The sequence below is a fragment of the Petromyzon marinus genome, chromosome 27 (assembly GCF_048934315.1).
Source record: "Petromyzon marinus isolate PM22_M1 ecotype Great Lakes invasive population chromosome 27, UKy_Petmar_22M1.pri1.0, whole genome shotgun sequence".
Classification (NCBI taxonomy): domain Eukaryota; kingdom Metazoa; phylum Chordata; class Hyperoartia; order Petromyzontiformes; family Petromyzontidae; genus Petromyzon; species Petromyzon marinus.
This window is the reverse complement of record NC_133693.1, coordinates 12,619,232-12,634,388: the sequence shown is the minus strand read 5'-3', so window position 1 is coordinate 12,634,388 and position 15,157 is coordinate 12,619,232. Positions and strand designations below refer to the sequence as shown.

At 48.9% G+C, this 15,157-nt stretch overlaps 1 protein-coding gene across 4 annotated transcripts in view; it reads right to left on the bottom strand.

The window, feature by feature from the left end:
* The window catches only part of LOC116946465 (CUB and sushi domain-containing protein 3-like), a 692,643-nt gene that overhangs the window by 123,252 nt on the left and 554,234 nt on the right, over nucleotides 1-15,157 (bottom strand). For 3 of the 4 annotated variants that reach the window (XM_032961364.2, XM_032961362.2, XM_076070132.1), the window contains exons 29-33: nucleotides 13,630-13,817; nucleotides 12,156-12,350; nucleotides 10,508-10,624; nucleotides 8,888-9,001; nucleotides 3,182-3,277 (exon numbers count right to left, since the gene is read on the bottom strand). In XM_032961364.2, the coding sequence (XP_032817255.2) occupies nucleotides 3,182-3,277; nucleotides 8,888-9,001; nucleotides 10,508-10,624; nucleotides 12,156-12,350; nucleotides 13,630-13,817 (710 nt within the window). The remainder of the gene's footprint in view (nucleotides 1-3,181; nucleotides 3,278-8,887; nucleotides 9,002-10,507; nucleotides 10,625-12,155; nucleotides 12,351-13,629; nucleotides 13,818-15,157) is intronic. The other variant, XM_032961363.2, reaches the window with a different exon arrangement.

The following is a 15,157-nucleotide window of genomic DNA, read 5'->3' as shown; positions in this document are numbered from 1 at the left end:
TGTCTAAGCTCCTACGTTTGAGCTCTCTGCCTGCCCCCTGACCAGCATGGTGAGGTATGGTCAAAATAATCCCCACGGCCCACAATGTGTGGGGAGGCCCTCATCCAGCAGCGGAGTGATCATGGCCTGTACATGCGCAGGTACATGAAGGGTACAGTGTCACCGTCATAACATCGTCGTCGTGTTGTGGCAAACAATGCCCCACCCTCAGTTGTCATCCATCTGGCACACACGTACGTACAGTGAGGGAAAAAAGTATTTTATCCCCTGCTGATTTTGTACGTTTGCCCACTGACAAAGAAATGATCAGTCTATAATTTTAATGGTAGGTTTATTTGAACAGTGAGAGACAGAATAACAACAACAAAATTCCAGAAAAACGCATGTCAAAAATGTTATAAATTTATTTGCATTTTAATGAGGGAAATAAGTATTTGACCCCCTCTCAATCAGAAAGATTTCTGGCTCCCAGGTGTCTTTTATACAGGTAACGAGCTGAGATTAGGAGCACACTCTTAAAGAGAGTGCTCCTAATCTCAGCTTGTTACCTATATAAAAGGCACCTGTCCACAGAAGCAATCAATCAGATTCCAAACTCTCCACCATGGCCAAGACCAAGTAGCTCTCCAAGGATGTCAGGGACAAGATTGTAGACCTACACAAGGCTGGAATGGGCTACAAGACCATTGCCAAGCAGCTTGGTGAGAAGTTGACAACAGTTGGTGCGATTATTCGCAAATGGAAGAAACACAAAAGAACTGTCGATCTCCCTCGGCCTGGGGCTCCATGCAATATCTCACCTCGTGGAGTTGCAATGATCATGAGAACGGTGAGGAATCAGCCCAGAACTACACAGGAGGATCTTGTCAATGATCTCAAGGCAGCTGGAACCATAGTCACCAAGAAAACAATTGGTAACACACTACGCCATGAAGGACTGAAATCCTGCAGCGCCCACAAGGTCCCCCTGCTCAAGAAAGCAAATATACATGCCCGTCTGAAGTTTGCCAATGAACATGTGAATGATTCAGAGGACAACTGGGTGAAAGTGTTGTGGTCAGATGAGACCAAAATGGAGCTCTTTGGCATCAACTCAACTCGCCATGTTTGGAGGAGGAGGAATGCTGCCTATGACCCCAAGAACACCATCCCCACTGTCAAACATGGAGGTGGAAACATTATGCTTTGGGGGTGTTTTTCTGCTAAGGGGACATGACAACTTCACCGCATCAAAGTGAAGATGGACGGGGCCATGTACCATTAAATCTTGGGTGAGAACCTCCTTCCCTCAGCCAGGGCATTCAAAATGGGTCATGGATGGGTATTCCAGCATGAGAATGACCCAAAACACAGGGCCAAGGCAACAAAGGAGTGGCTCAAGAAGAAGCACATTAAGGTCCTGGAGTGGCCTAGCCAGTCCCCAGACCTTAATCCCATAGAAAATCTGTGGAGGGAGCTGAAGGTTCGAGTTGCCAAACGTCAGCCTCGAAACCTTAATGACTTGGAGAAGATCTGCAAAGAGGAGTGGGACAAAATCCCTCCTGAGATGTGTGCAAACCTGTTGGCCAACTACAAGAAACGTCTGACCTCAGTGATTGCCAACAAGGGTTTTGCCACCACTACTAAGTTATGTTTTGCATAGGGGTCAAATACTTATCTCCCTCATTAAAATGCAAATCAATTCATAACATTTTTGACATGCATTTTTCTAGATGTTTTTGTTGTTATTCAGTCTCTCACTGTTCAAATAAACCTACCATTAAATTATAGACTGATCATTTCTTTGTCAGTGGGCAAACGTACAAAATCAGCAGGGAATCAAATACTTTTTTCCCTCACTATAAGTTCAACACACACACATACATACGTGCAATGAGCACGTCAGTTGTAGGCACCGGGATCTCTGTACCAACCCCTCAGCACACATGCAGAACTACTACCTGCGGAGGCCCCTTTACGCTCGAGAAAATTCACATTAATTTCTCCCAAATACCCTAAGGATTAGTTCGAGATTAACGTGATGTGCACAGCAAAGTGAATGGAATGCATAATTAAGGAGCAATTTTTTTGCATTTCGTGTTATGTCCAACATTAATGGAACATTGGGTGTCGCAGCTCCGCGCTATTTTTGCAATCGTAGCGTTTATATAATTTAGACTTTGCATAATTTTCTATCTCATAAATATTTCACTTCTGATGGAAAATGCAAAATGGTTCCAAAACATATATGTTAGCTTAACCGACGAGTGATACAAATTAGCGAGGACAAACTCACCTTGTTAGATACGCCCACGATACAATTACCTGCAGAATGTAACCCCTCTACAAAATTACATAAAACATTTACGTGATCAGCCTCATCCACGCCACGTTTAACCACCACACTGCGGGTCACCTCACTTCTCTTTCCGCTTCTTTCCCTCGTACCGCTCCACTTTGGAATTCCGTCCTTCCATCGTCGTTACCGTAGCCGCCCCTTTCCCCCAAATCTCTTACGATGATAACCTTGCTCAATTCAAAAAAAGTCTTACGCTCTCGTCTATTACCACCGTGGCAGTGCTGTTTGTTGCTGGTCGTTTGACGTTTTGGGGCCTTTGTTCAGCAGCTGTGTTTAAAAAAAACAACTGATTCGAAACATTTTCCACCTGATAATAAAGGTTTTATTTATTTTCGGTTAGATCGCGTAAATATAAATGTGTCGGTAAACCCGCCACCACCCGACACAGCCGATTAGTAAGGTTTGTCAATGTAAACAAATAATGCCAATTCGTGTCTACTTCAGTACACTGGCATGTTGGGAGAGTAAACCCACTACATTTACAATTACTCTCCAACACACCGGTTTGCTGAACTAACAACATGTGGTTTCACTCTCCAACACACCGGTATGCCGAACGAGTAACTAATTGGCACGTTTTGTTTACATGACAAACCTTGCTAATTGGCTGCATCGGGTGGTGGCGGCTGCCGAAAATTCCCCTCTATTACGGATAATATTGGTCACGAAAGCCTCCTAACGAGGTGTGAAACTGACTATACACCCGATGTACCGAGCCTCGGTCCGCTCAAGACGGTTGTTTTGTTTACAAAGTGCGTCGAAGGCTCCACTGCCAGGATGACTCCTTAAGCACAGCAGCAGCCCCGTGGTGTCCCCAACCCCCGTCGCCCGTGCAGCTCGTACCTTGGTAGACAAAGTGAAATCCTTTTCCGGATGCATCGTGACTCGACGTGAATGTCAGGGTGATTTGATTGCCGGAGCTGAGCGGGAGGGTCTCTCCTGCGGAGCAAAGCACACGCACACGCATGCTCGTTTGGTGGAATTTCCACCCAACCCACGGAGGACAATCATAGCACGGTCAATCCACCAAGTTCGGAAAAGTCAACGTCATCATCGTGATCGTCGTCATCATAGTCTTATGGTACAGAAATAAGCGGACAAGTGCGGTTTTAAATTTAACACAAGGGAATGCTGTAAGTTGTACGTTATGCTGTGCATGGCGATCCATTCACAGATACCCCCACCGACTTATTAACGACCCGATACTTCTTGCTTGTCAGTAGCCGACCGTGAGCGCGGCGAAAGCGACGGCTCGATATCTTAAAGAGAGCCAAAAACAACGCGACAAGGGGAGTGGGGGGGGGGCACGCGAGAGGCTCTGAAAAACAGATGTAATGACTCCATTAGTGGGGTATCTACACGTGGATCACGCCGTGTTTTAAAGAGTGGGGCCTCCACGGTGAAGGAAGTGTCGCAGAGCCACCTCGCAACACTTCACGTCGCGGTGATTTAGAGGCATCTCACGAGTCCACCTTGGTGCACGACTTGTACGTACGGTGAACTTCTTTTCGCACCGTGTGTATGCAACCGCGCTAATCGGAGATGCAGTGTTGAGTCTATGGGCAGTGTTGAATCTATGTGTAGAGACAGAAATGGAGTCACTATTGGAGTTAGCGCCAGCTGCTGTCACAAGAGTGGAAGTGTGTGTCTTGAGCCTCTGGCACCAGGGGAGGCATGGCGTGGAAGCGGGCCCTAGGGGGCATCGTTCTGGTGACGGTCAGAGTGAGGGCAAGTAAGGACGTGACGGTCTGAGTGAACCCGAGAGGGCACGTGACTGGGACAGGGTAGCAAAGGGGCCCAAAAGGGGGCTTGAGGGATACGTGATGAGGGGCCGAGAAACTTCCGGTGAGATCCAGACGGGTGCGTGGCCGAGGGCAGAGCGAGGCCATGCTCCGGAGCGTGGTCATAAATAAACGTGTTGCCTCTAAGTTCGAGTGTGTACCTTCGTGGAACCCACTACATATGGGTAGTGTTAGTCTATGGGTAGTGTTAGTCTATGAGTAGTGTTAGTCTATGGATAGTGTTAGTCTATGAGTAGTGTTAGTCTATGGGTAGTGTTAGTCTATGGGTAGTGTTAGTCTATGGGTAGTGTTAGTCTATGGGTAGTGTTAGTCTATGGGTAGTGTTGAGTCTATGGGTAATGTTAGTCGATGGGTAGTGTTGAGTCTATGGGTAGTGTTAGTCTGTGGGAAGTTTTGAGTCTATGGGTAGTGTTAGTCTATGAGTAGTCCACGGCAAGGTAAAAGGTAATAACAATGAGCCTACCTTTACCCTATCTTTTACCTTACCACAATACAATTACTCTACCCTTACCTTTTACCCTTTAGCAAGGTAGGGTAAAAGGTAAAAGTTAAAAAGCAACAAGCCTACCTGAACCCTACCCTTTACCCTTACCCCATACAAAACCCGATTACAGGGTAATTACTGGGGTACTACACATGAAAAAGGTTTATACAGGTAAATTCTAGGTAGAGTGCTTTATTCATAAAGAATACTCTCGAATCGGGCGTTGAGGCTGTCGACGACACCGTCCTCCATAACTTCCTCATCCCAGTTGTCTTTGTCGATGACGATCTCATTAACAACCTGATCAAGTTCGTCATTGCCGTTGTCCTCGGATGAACGACGGGAAATAAGATCCTGCGCCGCTCCGGCCCGGCTAGACGGGACCTTCAGGCAGCCGGCCACGATCCACGAACGCAAGCACATGGACTGGATGAAGAGCGTCAACAACAGCGACTGGCGAACGCACGTGAACTCCCGCCCGGCTCCGCTATTCGCGCATTCGCAGGGAGTTGACGTCGCCGGCACTCCCAAGTAGTCGCAGGCCATCTTGTAGTGGGTGTGGAGCAGCTCTTTGCGGGGAGATCACCACCGCATTACGTCAATGAAGGCGCTGGCGGTCGTGACGCCCATGCTCAGAAAACGATCGACTTCATCGCCGCCGTCGATGGAGCTGCCGACGTTGCTGAATAGGGTGCTGAACAGCGACCCCTCTTCCATATGGGCAGCGACTGCAGTCGGTGGGATCGCGAGCACGTCCGAGTAGCGATGCTGCAGGACAGAGCGGATCGTGGCCTTCAGTGAAGCCAACTCGTCTTTGTCGTTTTCGGCAGCTGTGGATTCAAGTAGGATGCCACAATGGTGGGTTCCTGACCCAAGAAGTCGCGGTACCACACCAGCTAAGCCTTCATCCCCGTCTCGGTCAAGGACTCATCGATCGCTCTAAGAGCGGCTTCACTGTGATCGCAATGACGGATCAGGTGCTCCATCGTCACCAGCACGAGATGCAATGTCGACTCTGCCAACGACGAGGTCATGACCTGGCACGGCATTCACAGGAATGCTGTCTCGCCCCCGATGTTTGCCCACTGCAGTTCAGATAAAGCACCGACGCCGATCACATCCTGGAAGCGTGCCATGATAATGGCCAATGGGACACGCTTCTTGATGGCGTCGTCGCCCATGTCAAACGTCGAATTCCACCTGGTCGGGGAGTCCTGGTGCGTCGGCTCCTTGCTGGCGAGCTTGGCGATCTTGGCCTCGCGGCGGTACGACTGCCGGACAACCTTGCTGTGCCTGATATTGACGAGCGCCTAGCGCAGTTCGGCATTGGTCGACTTGATCAGTTTGAGAACTTGGACGACGCCGATCTGAACCGAATGATCCGCACAGTGAATATGGTGGCAAGCCCGCAATTGTTCATATACAGCATCCGCGTTGACCAGGGCAAACAACGTCTTGACAGCACTGATCGCATCGGAGCCATTGTCGCTGGTGACAGCTTGGTCAAGACATTGTGCCCGAGGCTTTGGAGGTGCTCAAACAGAGCGGTGCCAATGCGCTTGCCAACACCCCTTTCAGACTGCACATTGAGAATCGTCAGCAGCATGGATTTCGATGCACCAGATTTGGTGTTGATCCAGTGCACCGCGGTTCGATCAGCCGTCGATGGTGAGCGAGATGGTGATGTCCAGGTTGGAGAAGAATGCCCCAACGATTAGCAGCATGATGGCGTGAAGCTTCACAATCCTGTAATGATGGCGCGGGTCAATGGGCCCTCGTATCCCTGCGTCAATGTGTGGACCAAGGTCTTGAACTTGTCGCTGCCAGCGGCTCGCAAAGAGATTTCAACCACCGCGTTCTCAAACTTTACTAGGAGGCGATCCGGGATTGCTGGCCGGCTGAGCGTTTGCTGCATTAGGCGGATTGCCGACGCCGACGTCCCGACCTCGCTGCCTGGGGCGAGCACGTTGTGCTTCTTGAGGTGGACTTTCCACCCCAACGCGTTCGTGTGGGAGGAAAACTACTTGTGGCAGTGCAGGCACTGCTGCTTTCCTTGCCGCACACGGGGATCACCCTGCATCCAATCGTGAGTGTGCTCCCACGGGAACGCATGCCACTGCCTATTTTGATTGCTGTTCGCAGCGACCCCAGAAATGCCGTTGCTGGCATCCTCGACCTCATCCTCTACATCAAGAACGTGGTTCGTCTCCATCTGGTCCGACATCAATGATTTCAATTTCAAATGGAGGCCACTGACTGCGCCACAGAGCTATTAGCGAGCGGTAAACAGGGTATTTACCGGGACTTACTTTAAGCTACCTTTACCCCACCGGGTAATTATTCCGCTCTACCTTTACCCTATCCTTTACCTTACCCCTTGGCATGGTCGACACCTTTACCATTTACCTTTACCCTCTTACCCGGTAAAAAGGGTAAATTACCTTACCTTGCCGAGGCCTATCTATGAGTAGTGTTAGTCTGTGGACAGTGTTGCGTCTATGGGTAGTGTTAGTCGATGGGCAGTGTTGGTCGACGGGTAGTGTTAGTCTATGGGCAGTGTTGAGTCTATGGGTAGTGTTAGTCTATGGGTAGTGTTAGTCTATGGGTAGTGTTGAGTCTATGGGTAGTGTTAGTCTATGGGTAGTGTTAGTCTATGGGTAGTGTTAGTCTATGAGCAGTGTTAGTCTATGGGAAGTGTTAGTCTATGGGTAGTGTTAGTCTATGAGTAGTGTTAGTCTGTGGGTAGTGTTGAGTCTATGGGCAGTGTTGAGTCTATGGGTAGTGTTAGTTTATGGGCAGTGTTCGTCTATGGGCAGTGTTAGTCTATGGGCAGTGTTAGTCTATGGGCAGTGTTAGTCTGTGGGCAGTGTTAGTCTATGGGTAGTGTTAGTCTATGAGTAGTGTTAGTCTGTGGGTAGTGTAGTCTATTAATAGTGTTAGTCTATGAGCAGTGTTGAGTCTATGGGTAGTGTTAGTCTATGGGTAGTGTTAGTCTATGGGTAGTGTTAGTCTATGAGCAGTGTTGAGTCTATGGGTAGTGTTAGTCTGTGGGTAGTGTTAGTCTGTGGGTAGTGTTAGTCTATGAGTAGTGTTAGTCTGTGGGCAGTGTTAGTCTATGAGCAGTGTTGAGTCTATGGGTAGTGTTAGTCTATGGGTAGTGTTAGTCTATGAGTAGTGTTAGTTTGTGGGCAGTGTTAGTCTATTAGCAGTGTTGAGTCTATGGGTAGTGTTAGTCTATGGGTAGTGTTGAGTCTATGGGTAGTGTTAGTCTATGAGCAGTGTTGAGTCTATGGGTAGTGTTAGTCTATGGGCAATTTTGAGTCTATGGGTAGTGTTAGTCTATGGGCAGTGTTAGTCTATGGGTAGTGTTAGTCTATGGGCAGTGTTGAGTCTATGGGTAGTGTTAGTCTATGGGTAGTGTTAGTATATGGGTTGTACGTACGTTGAACTTTTTTCGCACCGTACGTAGCCAAACGCGCTAATCGGAGGTGCGGGGACTGGCCGATGCTTGGTAAATACAGTGGCTTACAGCAACCTCACGGAGCAACCCCACACCTGTCCCATAGAGCAAGAGCTAAACTACGTGATGCTCACGGGGAGAGAGAGTCTCGGTCACTCACTCCGCAGTGTGGTGAGCTATGTCACACAATGGAACATCCGGTGAGCCACTCCGCACCACTACTCGTGACCCGGAAAGCATCTCTGACATTCACTCCATATCACCTCGACTCTCCTAACTAGCTATCGAAAGTTCAGTGATTGTAATAACGATCATTTATACACCGCCAATCGTATCTCAAAACGCTGGAGGGTTTGATTAGCAGAGGAGCAGGACACCACAGAGGAGCAGGAACGCAGCCAGAAGCGGCACCAACGATTGCCTCAGCTCTGTGGTTCTGTACAGTAGTCCCTCGGTTAACAGTGAGGATGACGAGGATGATGATAAAGTTGACGATGATGAAGATGATGATGAATATGATGATGAGGATGATGATGAAGATGATGAAGATGATGATGAGGATGAAGATGATGAAGATGATGATGAAAAGGATGATGATGATGAGGATCATGATGATGATGAGGATGAAGATGATGAGGATGATGATGAGGATGATGATGAAGATGATGATGAGGATGATGATGAGGATGAAGATGATGAAGATGATGATGAAAAGGATGATGAGGATCATGATGATGATGATGAGGATGAAGATGATGATGAGGATGATGATGAGGATGAAGATGATGATGATGATGACCGACCGGAGTGCGCTCCGGAGAGTGAGCTGAGGAGTCCGGCCTTCTGCGAGGCGCCGTCATAAACCTCCACAAGGTCGCTCAGCCCCGTCTGGAAAAACTTGAATTGTCCAAAGACTACTGTTCACTCACACACAAGACAAAGTCAAATGTTCACCCACACAGAAGACAAAGTCAACTGTTCACTCAGACACAAGACAAATGTTCACCCACACACAAGCTGTGAAATGTGCCACAGGGTAAGGGCACAAGTGCAGCCCTTCACTTCCTGGCTCTCACCACTGCTGATGTTACTATATATTTTCGCCTGCTGAAAACAAACGTTTAATCGGAATAATTTACATTCACAAGACATTTATGCATTGAAAAACTATATATACATATAATGCAGTCACTCGTAGTCGTCGAGATAAATAAAAGTAACTGGTCTCACCTACACCTGTGAAGCAGTTACATTAACAGCCACGATGTAATGTCATAACTTACCAATGTCACGCAAAACACACACTTATCCTCACATTAACAGCTGCCATGGCCATCTTCACAATTATTATTTTAAAGTCACTTGGTACCCTTTGTGAGGCTACTTTGGAGTTTCAAATTTTCGTTACTTATTTTTACATATTCTTTGGGTCCATACTCAAAACTTCAAATCTAGAATATTCTTTGGGTCTTTCGGTAAAGCCACGTAGATAGAAAAAATTATAAAATCAAAATCACGACGTTTCGATCACAACACAAGCAATCGTCTTCAGGTGCAAAAGAGGGGGAAATCTGCCGAGGCAGGCTGTTTATAAAGGTTTAGAGATGGGCGCGGCAGCTAATGCCAATGTAGGAGCGAGTAGGAGAGAGACATTTGAGGAGCGAGTAGGAGAGAGATATTTGAGGAGCGAGTAGGAGAGAGAAATTTGAGGAGCGACTAGGAGCGAGAGATTTGAGGAGCGAGTAGGAGAGAGAGAGATTAGAGCGAGTAAGAGAGAGAAATTTGAGAAGCGAGTAGGAGAGAGAGATTTTAGGAGCGAGTAGGAGAGAGAGATTTGAGGAGCGAGTAGGAGAGAGAAATTTGAGGAGCGAGTAGGAGAGAGAAATTTGAGGAGCGAGTAGGAGACAGATTTGAGGAGCGAGTAGGGGAGAGAGATTTGAGGAGCGAGTAGGAGAGAGAGATTTGAGGAGCGAGTAGGGGAGAGAGAGATTTGAGGAGCGAGTAGGAGAGAGAGATTTGAGGAGCGAGTAGGGGAGAGAGAAATTTGAGGAGCGAGTAGGAGAGAGAGATTTGAGGAGCCAGTAGGAGAGAGAGAAATTGTGGGAGTCAGGTTTTCGTTAGGCATCCATATGGCTGGCAAATTCTATTCGTTCGGGTGGCTTATCGTGACGCACGATCGGGATTTTCGTAACGAAAGAAGGAAGCGATTTGTGGCGGTAAGAGGTGCGGGCGCTTGAAGTTCTGCTTCGACGTGCCACCCGTGACGCCGTTCGGCGCATCAAAATACATTCCCGCGATACCAATGAAAAATAAAACATCGCCGTGTGAAACGTAGATAAAGCGCCCCCCCACCCCCAGGCCGTCTGCTGTGATTTGACGACCCGCTTCGGGTTGAGGGGGAAGAGGGGGTGCGGGCTGCCCACCGTGCTCGTTGGGGACCGTGACGGAGTAGAAGCAGCTCTGCATCACGCTGTAGTTGCCCGGGTAGTTGGGGGAGAGGATGGAGCCCTCCTGGCCCGTGCTGTGACCTCCGCACGGGGCTAGGAGCGGAGAGTAGAAAGGTGAAAAAATGGCGCGAGCACGTGTCACTGCCGGCGCAAACGAGCTCGAGAGAGAGGCACCCCCCCGCCCCTCCTCTACGGGGGTGTGTGTTTGGCCTACTCTTCCATGCTGGCCAGATTAGCGCGGTTGGCTACGTATGACGTGAAAGGAGTTCAACGTACGTACCGTGGATCACCGATTATCCGGCTGCTACGAGGAAGGAGGGGGCGCCGGATTTTAAAAAATGCCGGATAATCACAACATCGTCGTAACTTAAAATAGCTTATTTTTACACATTCTTGTATGACATACTTTTAAGTGTTCTTACATGTATTTTTAGTGATTTTAATTTGTTTACTATATGAAATTGCCATAAATGAACATGCAAATAGACAAAAATAAACATCCTATTTTAAAAAAGTTACTTTATTTGTTGTAACATATTTACCACTCGAATCTCATAGACTCTGCATCATGGGGTGATGTGTATAGTGCACTGTTGACATTGTTTAAGTTGCACGTAGTGTATAATGTTATTTTTAAAATATTTAACATTGAAATCAAGCATAACTACTTTGCATGTCACGCACACTGTGCCAATCACCGAACCTGGTTACAGCCGTTGGGTCGGTTTTGCCGGATCGACACGGGACCGCCGGATAATGTTGGAAGCAGCAGCCGGATAATCGATGATCAACTGAACACACGTACATCTTTGAAGAGGTGAGAATACCCACACTTTTCCCCGCCGCGTGACACCTGCCCATCGACTGTGGTGTAGCCCCGTTCGCCGCTGGGCGGACAGAGGCAGGGGGGGATTAAAAAATAAATAAAAGATCTGGCCCATTGTTTCTCAACTGCCCTGACAGGAGACGGAACCAGCCGACCTCTGGATTGCAAGGTCCAAAGGAGCAAACCGTCACCCCCACGTCAGCAGCAGCCCTCCCCACCTTGTAGGAAATATTTCCAACAACAACAATAAAAAAATCACACTTTTTGTTCTGGTTTGTAGGAGTTAAAAGGAACAATGTTTAGATATGTTCGCTTTTATACACCACAAATGACCAGCAATACCTCGCTGGTCTCTTCAAGGAGCACAAACCATCACCAGGCAAACTCTGGTCATCCTCGCAGCAACGGATTTTGGCTGGCCATCGAACAAAGACGGTTACCCCTTAGCACGCTTTCAGATGCGCTTCTGCGGCCGTCTGAAACGCTCTTCCGATACTATAGAGCCACTGGAGCTATGCACGTTTAAATATAAAATTAAACTAATTTATTTAGAACTGCTTTTTATGTTTAGTTTGTTGTCCTTCCCCCACACCTCCGATTAGCACGGTTGGCTACGTACGATGCAAAAGAAGTTCAACATGCGTACATACGTATCCAAAACACCAAACAATTTCCACGCTTCCGCTGCCATCTGTCATTGGTATCCTATCATCCGTCTCAGGGGGGGGGCGGTGCCAGAACGACGCGATCCGTCAGGAGGAGAGGAGGAGGGAGCGGGGGGCGCGCCCGGGCTCTCACCGCGGCAGGCCGGGAGGGGCCGGTTCCACGCTGGCCGCCCGTCGTCCCCCATGATGCACAGCAGCGTGGAATAGCCGTGCAGCGAGTATCCCGTGCCGCAGGAGAACGTCACACTCGAGCCCAGGCGCAGGTCGGAGCCCAGGCGCGAACCGTTCGCGATGCTTCCGGGGTCGAAGCACGACTCCCGTGGTTTCTCTGCGAATGCGGACGGGAAAAAAATGAACGAGTGACCCTCCGGAGTGAGACCGGCCCTGGGAAAAAAAGCTTGTTTTCGCATCGCTCGTGTTTAGGGGCACCACGGTGGCTAGGAGATATTATCTCCTTCGCCTGGTATACAGGAGGTCGTGGGTTCGATCCCGACGCTGACGCCTGCTGTATATTCGGAGTTTGCGAATCTCTCTCCCCGTGGTCGTGTAGATTTTTCTCCAGGTCCTCCAGTTTTTCCCTCCACATTTGAAATCAACACGCGTTTAGAGTATTTGGCTGCTTTAGATTTCCCCGTGATAGCCAGGTCGTTTATGAAAAAGAGCGATATTGCTCAGCGGGCCTTAGCTGGTAAAATAAAAATTCCAAAAATAGTATTGCCCAATCGCTCAGGAACGTGCACATACTACCCACTTTCTAACACATCTTGGAAGCATCTTAAGGATTATTTGGTAAAGGGCAAAATATGTTTAATTTCCGATTAGCTTTATAAGTACAATTGTTTCTCACTAAACTGTGGAATGGTGAAGTGTTCGGGTAGTCGGGCAATTTGGCTTAGTTCAGTTCCACAACTGTCAGTTTGGCATTTCAAAGACCACACAGACACTGCTAAGGGCCCAATTAGTAAAGATGCCGTAAGTCACAATGTAATACAAAGTCCACAGCAAAAATGTTCTGCCAAGCGGTGCCCGCTGTTATGTGTGTCCAGCGAGCAGCGCCCTGCTTCGTGGTGGGAGAGATGAGATGAGTGCCGGCCCAAGCCTCATCTGATGACCAGAGACACGGACATTTCTCAGCTGCAACCTCATCCCATGGGAACTCAAACGTGGTATTCGTCAATCAGTCAGCTATAATGACAATCTGCCGTACCTTTGGCTGACACGGCACACTTGTGTGCGTACGCACGTGGCATAGCGATTGGCGCACTGCGCTACGAACCCGACGGCGAGAGTTTGACTCCTGCTCAGGGCTAACATTGGTGATGTTATATCTGAACCGCTCCTGGGCCTCCCCGATGTCAGGACGGATTTTTTTGACACAGCACCACACACGATGGTGGCAAAGACTCACAAAGATGGCTGGCACTAGAACAGCATCGAATTGGCGTACGAACGATGTTTCACGAATAATATGCGGCAATCAAAATGACCATTAAAGGCCCCTCGTGGTCACGTTGGTGCGGCGCGGAAAGCAAAGGGCGGCAGCGCCAATGCGGCGTGCGAGCGAACGCCGCTGCGGCGGGAGTGGCGCGCACCACATTGGGACGCACCGCGGTATTCGATGTGGAAGCCGCCCGCGTTGATGGTCTTGTCGCTGTGGAATGCGAGGTGCATGACGTTGCCACCGCTCTCCACGCGGCCCGGGAGCTGCAAGCCGTGGAAGCTCCCCAGCAGCGGCGCCAGCACGTCGCCCCCGTCGTACGCGTGCAGGAAGTCGTAGTTGGCCTCCAGGTTCAGGCTGCCCGCGTTGCCGGGGGCACAAAGGGCGCTTTAGAATCCCCACGGCGGCGCGAGGCGATCCACGGAGCGTGACAATCGCCACGATGTCGCGCATCGTAAGGTCGCGCTCGTCACACGAAGCGCTCACCACAAGCGAACCGCAATACCTCGCTGATCTCGTCAAGGAGCATCAACCATCGTCACACCAACTGGGGTCATCCTCGCAGCGGCGGCTTTTGGCTGCTGCCATCGAACAAATGACGGTCACCGCGTCGCGCGCTTTCAGATGCGCTTCTGCGGCCGTCTGGAACGAACTTCCTTCTGATGTTAGGAAGTCACCAGAGCTATGCACTAGTAAATCACCAGGATTGAAAATACATTTCTTTCGAACTGCTTTTTGTGTTTAGTTTTCTGTCTTTCCACCGCACGTCCCATAAGCACGGCTGGCTACGTACTGTGCGAACGAAGTTCAACAAAAATACATAGATTAGCGATGCTTTACACCTGCTTAAAAGCGACTGTTTATATTGCATTGTATTACCCCTCCCCATTACAGTTCCAGCTCCACACAAACCGTCATTGGAAGTCAGTTTAAAATGCTACCAATGTATTTCTAACACGTGGCTTTTCTCAAACGGCAAAATTAAGCGCGACGTTTTACATTCACAACCTAATTCATCAACTGTCAGCAATTATATTTTACCCCACCAAAAAATAGGGGGTGGGCCGGTGTCGTGGGGGAAGCAGGAAATGGGGCAGCAGCTGCTGCTGCTGGGCAGCTCGCTCGTCATGTGGCAGCTCGTCATGTGACAGCCGTGAAATGTTTGTGCTGTCGGCCTCATGTTTGAGCAATGCACATCGAGGGGGATAGCAAGACCAACAAATGCGATGCTTGGGGGGGGGGGGGTGGGGAACCGTACACCAGATGGCATCGTATGTCAACGTAAATACACATTTTCACCAAAATTAAAAGTATACATTCAATGACTGCTTCAATTTCCACCGAGTCTACCACCTTTTCATAAATCTACAAAGGGCCCGGCCATAATGGTGTTTGACATGTATTAGTCCTTTCCAAGAGGTGTGCATTTGGCCAATGACAGAGAAAACCATCACAAACCGAGGCCTAAACAAGCAAAAACAATATTGACAATGGAAAAAAACATCACAAAAATGGATTGCCGACCCTACGCTTGCATGAAGCAACAAAAACACGGCTCTCCGACATGATATCATGTTGTAACGCGTGTCGCTCGGTATGATATCTGACGTTTTTCACTCCGTGTGCTGGCAGCTTCTTAAGGCCTGAAAGCTCCGAGTACGTGTTGTGAAATGTTGGACAATCGTACACTCCATCAG